This window comes from Epinephelus lanceolatus, chromosome 9 (assembly GCF_041903045.1).
Source record: "Epinephelus lanceolatus isolate andai-2023 chromosome 9, ASM4190304v1, whole genome shotgun sequence".
Classification (NCBI taxonomy): domain Eukaryota; kingdom Metazoa; phylum Chordata; class Actinopteri; order Perciformes; family Serranidae; genus Epinephelus; species Epinephelus lanceolatus.
Genome location: NC_135742.1, coordinates 10,824,093 through 10,835,305, shown reverse-complemented (window position 1 = coordinate 10,835,305; position 11,213 = coordinate 10,824,093). Strand labels below are relative to the sequence as shown.

The 11,213-nt window shown below is 42.0% G+C and overlaps 1 protein-coding gene across 1 annotated transcript in view; it reads right to left on the bottom strand.

Annotated features, from left to right (window-relative positions):
* The window catches only part of cabp7a (calcium binding protein 7a), a 46,237-nt gene that overhangs the window by 7,041 nt on the left and 27,983 nt on the right, over positions 1-11,213 (bottom strand). The window contains exons 2-4 of the mRNA XM_033618499.2: positions 8,815-8,958; positions 8,559-8,671; positions 4,850-5,000 (exon numbers count right to left, since the gene is read on the bottom strand). Of these exons, the coding sequence (XP_033474390.1) occupies positions 4,850-5,000; positions 8,559-8,671; positions 8,815-8,958 (408 nt within the window). The remainder of the gene's footprint in view (positions 1-4,849; positions 5,001-8,558; positions 8,672-8,814; positions 8,959-11,213) is intronic.

Below are 11,213 nucleotides of genomic sequence, written 5' to 3'. Positions count from 1 at the left end.
GATGGGAGAAATTGGCATCACTGCTGTTTCAACAACACAGTTGTCCCTGTGTGATCGCCAGAATTTGGTGCAGAATGGTGACACTAGAAAGACGGTGTGATTGTGAAGAATTTTAAGGGTGAATTCTGTGATGTGTTAATGTATTGTCACCAGAGTGTGGTTTAAGAATACAAATGATGTCTGTTACTATGATTACTATGATTAGATCTGCTCCACTCTTTACAGTGCAACTGGGGCATGTTGATCAGGTTTCATCACTTGCATAAATAATATATTATGATATACACATCTGCCACTTTATTAGGTACACCTGCTCAAATGCCTGTTAACGCAAATAGCTAATCAGCCAATCACGAGGCAGCAACTCAGTGCATTTAGGCATGTAGACATCGTAAGGACGAAACTGAGTTCGAACTGAGCATCAGAATGGGGGAAGAAAGGTGATTTAAGTGACTTTGAACGTGGCATGGTTGTTGGTGCCAGACGGGCTGGTCTGAGTATTTTAGAAACTGCTGATCTACTGGGATTTTAACACACAACCATCTCTAGGGTTTACAGAGGATGGTCCCAAAAAGAGAAAATATCCAGTGAGCCAAAATGCCTTGTTGATGTCAGAGGAGAATGGCCAGACTGGTTCAAGATGATAGAAAGCAACAGGAACTTGTTACAACCAAGATGGATGAGGTGGAACGGGAGCCGCCAACAAGTCTGCAGCAACTGTGTGATGCTATCCTGTCAATATGGACCAAAATCTCTGAGCAATGTTCCCAGCACCTTTTTGAATCTATGACATGAAGGCTTAAGGCACCTCTGAAGGCAAAAGGGGGTCCAACCTGGTACTAGCAAGGTGTACCTAATGAAGTGGCTGGTGAGTGTAAAGTGGCTTGTAGTTATGGGTGGACTGATTCTATTCAAACCATCCATTCCTTCGAGTTAATACATGTAAATGTATCAAACCTCAAGTTGTGCAAAATATAGTGTCAGTTTCTCCATGACACTCCAAATTACTACATGCATGTTTGACTATTTGCTGCCTGCCGCAAAAATCTTCTCTTCAGTGCATTACCAATTATAATGCGTATCAACTGTATGTAGGTAAGCTACGTAAGCTCAATAGGATGTAACAGAAATGTCACTGACCAACAATTTATTCTTTTTACCCCATAGAACGCCTAATAGAACCACCCTTATAGAACATTCTAAGCCTACCCATGCAATTATTTGAATAAAAATATTAAATGTGATTATAAATGAATGTAACACTCCACCAACCTACATGAAACATAGACATTTCATATATCTTTAGAAACCTGAGGCTCTACACTATCTATTTATAAGGATTTCAATGTGTTTTCATTCATTTACCAGTAAGTCATCACCATTTGAAAGCCAAACACGGAACCTGATAAATGGGCTTCAGATGTCACCAGTTTCACATGGTGTGTGTTTGGGATACAGGTCATAGGAAATTGCAGATTAAATAGTCAACTGAACCCATTAAGAAGAGCAATGTATTCAGACAGAGTTTTTGTGAATTTGATAGTATGATTGCAGCCACAGCGATCTGTCGCATTTTAGCCATTTTTAAGCATTTTTCTGTTGTTATAGCGCCACCCAGTTGCCAATTAGAATTAAATTTCTCCAGTCACCTTGAGGCGTCCTGTTCTACATATCTACCAAGTTTAGTAAAAATCCATATGGTGGTTAGGCCTGATAAGAAATGAGCTCTCTAGCGCCCCCATTTTGTTTGATGGGGTCAATAATGGAGGGGTCCCCTCAGATTATGTGTGGTCATATGCCTACAAAGTTGCGTGGCGATGGATTAAACCCTTGAGATGTTATACACCTTTATGTGATGAGCCACGCCCTCCACAATATTCATTGCCTTATAGAAGCTCAGTTTTAGTAAGTTTTCCAACTTTTGCCAAGAGGGAACTTTAGATATTAGTCTAAACTACTAAGAACGTTGCAGATAAAAGTTGCAGCAGCGTTAACTGGCTATCTGAGCTCCAGCTGATGGTGTCACCTGCAACTCAGCTGGTCAAAATGCCGATGACTGGTTTTAGAACATAAAGCATGTCGCCTGTTTCTGCCGCTAGACAGCTTGTTGTGAAGTCCACTGGTCAAATAAAAATGACCACAGAGGGAGTGTTCATTTGCTGCGGCAGGTGCTACGTCCCCACAGAGCCCTCTCTTTCTGTCTTCACGTGTTGCACACAAGGTCGCTGCTGCTGCTCACATATGCCATCCCACACACACACACACAGTCTCACTGACTGATTTATTGGCGCTGGTCTTTAATATTATGGTGGTGTATTTATTATGAATACAGTCCATCTGATGCTCGTTTTGTTTGTTTTTTGCCGTTTCGTCACGACTACAAATGCACCTGTAGCCAATATCTCACTACCACTATCCTCATTCATGTTTTGAGAAGCTACAAATTAATGTCAGCCACAAAATAAGGCTGAAAATGTGGAAATCAGAACAGAAGTACAGAGAGTTGTTGCATAGAGATGATACACCATCTCATCTAGTTGCACTGGTGTGAACTAGCAGGTTTTTACAGCGTTGCAGAACAGCACATTCAAGGTAGTTGCACATTTCGACTCATCACGAATCTTTGGTCTGAACTGGGCTTGAGAAGCATATAAATGTGCCGCCAATGGCTTGCAGTGGCAGAGGTCTCAACTCCGATTCAGTCGGTACTTTTTCACTCTCGTATCGTACCCTACCATAACAGCCCCACTGAGTGTGAAAAGGCTGGGATTCATGAGCACTCGACGTTTGATTGGCTGACCCAGTACATACTGGACAGTTATGAGCAGAGATGGGGACTCAAATCATTGTGACTTGGACTCGAGTCGACTCGAGTCGCTGTTTTGATGACTTGTGACTTGACAAAAAATAAAAGACTTGAGACTTGACTTGGACTTGGAAGTTAAAGACTCAGGACTTGACTTGACTTGAGACACGATGACTTGAATGACTTGAGTGTTATTCACATCATGCTTTCGGTTAGAATATAAAATTAATAAATTAATTTAAAAAATAATGTTGATTACCCGGTAGGAGCGCAGGCTGAGAATGGCGTTGCCATGATTGGATCACTACCCTGTCAATCAGTCATGCCCTCTCTACGTACCTTACGTGTTTATTGGAGAAACAGGCCCTCTTATATCAGATAGGCATCAACATGTCAGCAGGAGGGGTACCGAGAGTCATCGTCTTCGGCTTTCGGAATTACCATTATTACGGCAAAAGACGAACAGCACAGTGCAAGACATGCGGCATAAACATCTCGGACAGCCAGACGACAACTTGAAACTTTGTTCGTCATTTGAAAAGCCATTCTGCCCAGTAAGTGCTTGTCAATTAGCTAATATTATCTGGTTAGTCAGTAGTTACCTGACGTTAGCTTGATACGATACGGGGGTGGGGTGGGGGGGTGGGTTGGTTTGGTGGAACTTGTTTTTTAATTTATTTGCTAACATTAACCCCAGAAAACGTGAGCGAACATTCCGACCGGTTCATCACAAGACCGGCTGTACGTTTTATGAACGAGCAGCACAGGGTTAAATGAGCTAAATGGGTGGTTTTGGCCGCTGCCTTGGTTAGTGTGTGTGTGTGTGTGTGTGTGTGTGTGTGTGTGTGTGTGTGTGTGTGTGTATGTGTGTGTGTGTGTGGGCATGGGGGTCGTCCCTGCAAAGTAAACATTGCAGCGATGAAGTCAATGTTTACTGACAGTTACTTATATCTTGTCTTTTCACTTTATTAAGATCAGATTCTGCAGGTAAAATTACAATAATAAGGTGACTTGACTTGGACTTGACTTGACCTATTACAGGACTTGACTTGACTTGATATAACCTGTGACGTGACGTGACGTGACTTGACTTGACTTGACTTGCCCAAGAAAAAATGACTTGGGACTTACTTGAGACTTGAAGGTTAAGACTTGAGACTTACTTGAGACTTGCACATGTGTGACTTGGTCCCATCTCTGGTTATGAGTCATCAAAAAATATCCATTCATTCATTTTCACCCATCACTCATGGCTTGTGATGGCCTCTAGAAGCAAGGTATATCACCTCTGATGCAACTTTAAGAAGAGATGCTGCTTGCATCTTAAAGCAGCGGTTCTTACCCAGTGGTCCTCACAGTGCCATCTAATGGACTGTATAGGTACTGCTGGTTAAATAATATTGAAATTAAGTTACATTTATATCTAGCTGTGTTTTAAGACTTTACAAATATTAGTACAGTCAAATTACAATCTCATTGACCAGAGAAGTGTTAATATCACCACGCAAAAAAGTATTTTGCCACTCCTAGCTACCTAGCACTGCCTAGGACGCATCCCTGCACCAGTAAAAAGCTCCAAAGCTTGCAATGAGGAAACATGATCCTGAAAATATTAAATTTGGATTCATGATAGCGGGGAGTGATGCTGAGCCGAAAGCTCAGTGTGTTGAGTGTGGTAAATCCTGTCAAATGAGGCGCTAAAACCATCGAGGCTCCAGAGACACAAAAAACAACACACCCCGAATGTGTTGGTACGTCAAAAGAATATTTTCTGAGGAAAAGGGACAAGCTTTAGGCACAACAGTAAGTCTTCACAGCATTAACAGCTCACAGTGGCATTACATATTTACAGCCCAGTTTATTTTTATCCCTTTTTTGTCATGTTGTGTTTTTTGGGAAGGTGGTTCCTGGGAAAATTAACAATCAGAAGTGATCACATAAAATGACCCCCGGTTTAAATCCAGCCTGGACCTTTGCTGCACTATATCACCAGATGCACATAAACGTTGGAAGTCAGTGAAGGTATAGGAGGTTCTTCCTTACTGTCTATATCCACCTGGCAGTCCTCAGGGTTCTCTATGTGGTTCTCCTCAGTCATGATGATGTTCTCGATGTCTTTCATGGACAGGTGGTCGCAGAAGGTGTCGTAGAGGAGCCTCTTCAGCTCTTCCACCGTTAACTTCTGCATGTCACACTGGAGATAGACACGCATAACTAAACATTAACATGGACGCAGGCTGGTGGACACGATGCCACAGACACACACTAAATACAAAGACAGGCATTTAAGCAGACACACATAACACATAAAAGGAAGGTGAACAATAACAGCCGTGTACAGAAAACATTTCATGCAGTATAAATTTAATCAGATTATGGAAATTGAGTATGAATAGTTGTGTTAAACTTTTGACTGAGTTGACATTCACTTAAAATTCAACGTCCCCACGGTTAATTTCCTCCTCGTTTGTTCACTTGTGATGTAAATATTTAAAATGCTGATATTGGATCACATATCAGGGACCTTAGAATATTATGTTTTAATAAATAATACTATTGCATTATGCAGAAGTGGAAATAGATTGTTCACTGAAGTAAAAGTAGTGATACCACAGTATAAACAGTCCCTCCAGGATGTTGTGATTACAACAATTAACGCAAATTTAGCCAATACCTGTACCTTGCAATTTTGTCCAATAACTGCGACTTAACTGCAAATTTGACTTTTTAAAACAGCTAAGATTTTAGAGCTACTGCTACAGGGAGTGTGAGCCCTGTGACTGGTAGTAAAGAGTTATACAAGCAGCAACAGGGCTAACAGTTAACATCACACAGCTAACATTACCTTATAGTTATTAAAAGGTTTAACGACAAAGTCGAGCCGTTTTGGTATCAGTGTGAGATCTGTGTTTGATAACCGCTGTAGTTGTGCTTCTACCCAAGCTGCAAAATATGACAAGCATGGATGAAATCATGTTTTGCTGTGTTAGCTTGTGCTAACCGAGCAGAAATGGCAGGGGAACGGCTATGGAGATGGTCAATCAGCCCTGCGTTGAATGACAGGAGCTGCTGATCATCAGCAAATAAGCTGTGTCTCAATTCAGGGGCTACAGCCTTTGAAGGACGCAACCTTCGGGAACTGCCCATTGGTTCGACATCCCATTGTTCCGACCATATTAAACCCATTGTTCCAAAGTCCATTCCGAAATCATCATGATACCCTGTGGTTAAGGTCTGGTTAGGTTTAGGCACAAAAACCACTTGGTTAGGGTCAGGAAAAGATCATGGTGTGGGTTAAAATGAAAAAGAAAGTGACAAACACGTAAGCCTGCTTCACCTCAAGCCTTTCCCAGCTGACCCAGAGCCGGTCGCGACGCACCATCAAGGTAGAAATACGCCCGCCGGGAACCGTTCAGCACCGCGGACCGTCGGACTAATGGGATGTCGGACCAATGGGCTGTCGGACCAATGACATGGACCCCAACCTTCATGGTCTACATCAACCACCTTCTTTGATCATGGTAGCAGCCAAACCGAACGGTTTCCGAAATTGGACGGTCTGGTCTGCAGAGGATTTCCTGGTTGCATCATCTGTTACCAGCTGCGCTTGATGAAGAGGGAGTAAGCTAGTAGTTAGCCCTAAATCATGGACCAAGAGATTTGTTTTTATTTAATACTTGAGGAGGTGACTCATCGCCAGAGACACCGCTGTTTGATGTATTTTAGGCTGACAGACTGTTTCAGGTAAACTTATTAAGTGATTAAGCTGTGTGCTTTAAGCTTATAGTAATGTTAACAACAGTTCACTGGTAGCTAGTTAATGGTTATCAACTGTTAGTTAACTTAATTTAAAATCGTCACCAGCGTGTAATGCATCTTGGGATAGGCTGGGCCACTAAAGATTCATCCGTTGCATGCTCCAAAATCTGGGAAGGAAGGCTGAAGGAGCCTTCGAAATGGGACAGCCTTGGTGGCGCTGATGTGACACGATTGGTTTACAAATGCAGCCGAGAAAGGCTGCAGTCCCTGATTTGAGGCACAGCTATAGATTTAATTGAAGACAGATATTCGCACATCCAAATGGCTCTGATTGGAAAATATCACTTGGGTCTTTGAACAGAAAATCCAGCACCACGCTCTTGCTCGATTTCTGTCCTCCTGGAACTTTTGTCTTTTGTCGTTATTTACAACATTGAGCTTAAATAGAAACTGCTTCACCCATTTCACATGTGTGCAAGGTGTGAAAGACATGGTGACAAGATGTGGTGCACAACAACCTGTGCACCATATGCCACAAATGAAAGAATAAGGGAACAGGAAAAACATAGGAAAAACCTAGAAACCTCATGCTCCTTACACAATAAAGTCTATTAGGAAGATTATTAACAAAAAATGTTGATCTTATGAATGAACACATCGGCGTTGCACCTTTCATAAATCATTCAAAACGTTCAACATTGTATACTATTATGCCGGGAATTTTAAATTGGTCTTTTGAGATCCCAAAATCTCCCTCAAATCAAATAGATTTGAAATCTGTGTGAAACACTGAAAGCTTATATATTATAAGTAAGAGTCCTGCATTCAAATTCTTATCTGAATAATAATGCAGAAGTATTATAAACAAAATGTACAATTACAATATCAAAAGTAAAAGCTCCTATCAGTGTCATTTTATTATACTGCACAATTTAACTGATTTAAATTGCAGTTGGAGCTAATTTTAACTAGCAATGAATTGTATTTTACAGTGTAATCCATCGTATGTGTTTTGTATGTTAAACTGTATTCTGCAAAGTAACTGCCGATGTTAGCGATGTGAAAAAAAAGTTTACTTCCAGGTACATTGTATAAAGGAGCAAAAAAAAAAAAAAGAAATATTTAAGGACCCTCATCTTCAGTTTTTTAATACTTCTACTTAAGTTATATGTCACCACTGGCATTTTGTAAAATATGACTTAAATAAAATAAGAATCTGTGATTGACTTAAGACCCAAAACTAACAACAAAATCCCTGCAAAAAGTGGCAATCCAGGATCTGTGCCTGTTTGGAAAGCTCATCTATGTTACTCATTTTCTGCTCAGCTTGAGCCGCGTTCACCAGTGTGACCGGAGGCTCTGTGTGATCAATCCAGCAGCACATGCTTGATACTACTATTCTGTTATATAATGTTATGTGAGGCTATGCAGCCTTTGCAGCAGTCCCTCGGGTTCCTTGACTCTCCCAGCAGGTGTCTTTGGTTGTGATTCTTTTTTTGTACACTGACTGCACCAAGAATTCCCACAAATCCCCTCTCTTTCACAACTCGATTTGGAGCCTCGCTTTTCTTGACAGCCACTCTGGTGCCGTTATCACGTAACCACAACAAAGGCAGCTTCGACACGAGCTCCATCCCATTAATTTCATCCCACTGTCAAAGTGAGCAGCTGATTATCTAATGAGGTGTCTGTAAATAAATTAATATCTATTTTACATAAAAACTGACTTTAATGTTCTAAGTAATAAGACTGTCGCCACACACAAAGAGGCGGAGAAGTCTTGATGAGGGACACAGTTCTTCAGGGAATCCAAACCTCTCCAAGATTAAAATCATCCCATTAACAGCCCAGTGGATGTGGCAATTAAAACTGGTTTTCCTTTAAAGTCGTACTGAGTCTAAATGTTTCTGCGCTTGGAGGTTTGCTACAGCTGCGACTCTGCTGTCTATCTTCCCGCTAATAGGCAGGAAATGAGTGACTGAATAATGAGCACCTTCCAAAAGACGGAGTCAAAGTCGGTGCCGTTGAACTTATCTGGCAAACCAGCTGCCGTCAGCTTTGGGCCCAGCAGAGTGACAAACTCCTCAAAGTCCACCTGGCCATCGCCTGCAGAAAAGAGGAACAGTTGGTGTTTATTGTCGTTGGTTTAACCGCCTACTACAGTCTGGTTTTGTGGGCAAACAGAGAGCAAAGCCTCTGTGCTTTTGTGACTCCACATCATAAAAATCCGAGCTGTGTGTTTGCCTCACCGTCCATGTCCAGTCTCTGAATGATGACTTCCAGCTCCACCTCGTTTGGCATGTAGCCCAGGGAGCGCATGGCCATCCCCAGCTCCTGCTTTGAGATGAACCCATTCCCATCACGGTCAAACACTTTAAAGGCCTCGCGGATCTCTGCAGAGAACGCACACACACACACACACACACACACACACACACACACACACACACACACACACAAGCTTAAGTCTTATGGCAGAGCAGGATATGAAAGTGGGAAATGTTCCACGCAGCAAAGACACATTTGTTATGCTGCATCAATGCTTGAGTCATAGTTATATGAGGGTTGGCAGCTCAGGAGAACAAATTCCACCAGTAAAATGACAGAAAAAGAGCCAAAATAAAATAAATACCTCCGAACAAAGAGCTGAGATTGGGACATAGTGTCAACATGTTAAAGGGCAGCGCTCTCTGCTGTCCTTGCAATTACAATTTTATGGGAATGAATCAAACGTATGAAGTCCTTATTTCTCTTACGTGGCTGCCAAATCTAAAAAGCTTTGATGCCAAAAATAACCCTAACAAGAACATGTTCTGGTGTTATACAAGGTGGGAAAAGTGTAGCATTCTGGAGGATGCATTTCCTAGATATCAGCTTTGAATGCTAGAAGGGGCCTGCTACACCTACTGGCAGGTTCAGAGGGCAGTTATAAGCTCATTATCATTGATTTCCAATAACACACTTGGATTTTTTGCTCCTTGTTCTGCTGGTGCAGCTGTAATTAGACTCCCCTGCAGATTTTAGAAGTGACTTTTACCTGATTGCTGGTAAATTCTCAAATTGACCATGGAAACATTAAATGTGCTAAAATATGTTGACATTTAGATGTACTAAATTATGTCTGACAACAAAAATCTACTTGGATCTGGGTCATGGAGCTCTCTGAAGCAAGTACTGCCAACTTGTTCTCACTCCAAAGTTGTAGAAATCTGGCGCTTGTGTAGTCACTTGCAGTGTCAGACACAGATGAAAAAAATGTCCTTTAACGTCGGCATGACACACGGCTGGTTGCCGTTATATTTTAACAACACTTGGTGGCGTCTTGGGGTGAACCGGGAGGTACAAAAATGAAAGGTTAAGGTGGCGAAAGTCCGAGTGGAGCGGAAGGGAGGGGTGGTGAATGACTTTCACCCAGGAGAAAGACGTTCACGTCCTGTAAGGGGGCGATCACAAAGAAATGAGACGCAGAAACATGGACGCTTCAAAGACGCTTGAAACGCTGGAAACGCTTATTCAATGCGCACTAGACAAAAAAAACAGCAAGGAGCGCCTGTGGAGCGGGGGTGCGTGCGCAACCGGGCGACACACACACACCTCCTGTCATCTCCCCTTGAATCTAGTGTTTCCCTCAAAGACAGTATAGACAGTAGCTTACATGAAATTAGTACTGAGGTGTGCGTGTGTTATATAATTCTTCAAAATCAAATATTGTCAGGATAAATTTCTCGCCTTCGGATTGCATTGTGTTGTCTGTTGCTCGTAAGTGCCGTAAAACTGCTGTAACTGACCAAACTGCTGTAACTGCCACAACAAAACAGGAAGGAGGATTTGATTTGATTGGTGCTGCTGGCGTCTGACGCTCCAAAAAATATTTTAACTTTTCAGCATCTATGCACGTCTAAAATCACGTGTCTAAAAAGAAGTGTCTACAAAAACGCGTGTCTAAAAAGACGCCAGAAAAACGCCCGTCTAAAAAGACGCTTGAACACCGGTCAGACGCGCCGTATCATAGGAAAACAACTGTTTTACTGGCATTGCGCTTCTAGCGTTTCATCTCGGTCCCCTAAGATTCTAAAGCCAAACCCTGTTCTTTTTTCCTAAACCTAACCATGTGCATGAGTTGTTGAGGTGAGAGAAAACATAAATTTGCGGTGTTGTAATGACACCCAGAACTTCAGCAACCAACACACCCAGGGTACCTTGCATGTCGTATGTGGATGTGGAAAGTCCATGACCAAACATCGATATGTGACAAGGTCGGAGTGAGAATGCGTTGGTACTGCTGCATCCTGCAAATCCATGCCCATCTGGGTGAAATACCATGTTTTTAGGGAGTCCTGTAGTAATAAAATAAAACTGAAGTGAAACCTGCGCCTGGTCATTTAATGGGCTGATAACAGCCTACTGAACCTACTAGTAGCTGTAGCAGCCCCTTCTAACCCATATCTATGAGGCTGATGATGCCCATTCATTCAAGTGATCACATTCAAAATGGGAGCATAACCATCCGTGTTAACGTCTAGACAGGAAGACAAAAGAATGGCAAAATGTTAGAATATGATACCCACTAGTTGAAACAATGCTGCCAACTCAAAATGATTACTGACCCCATATGTGTAAGAGTTAAAATTATATGTGAAAGGATTAC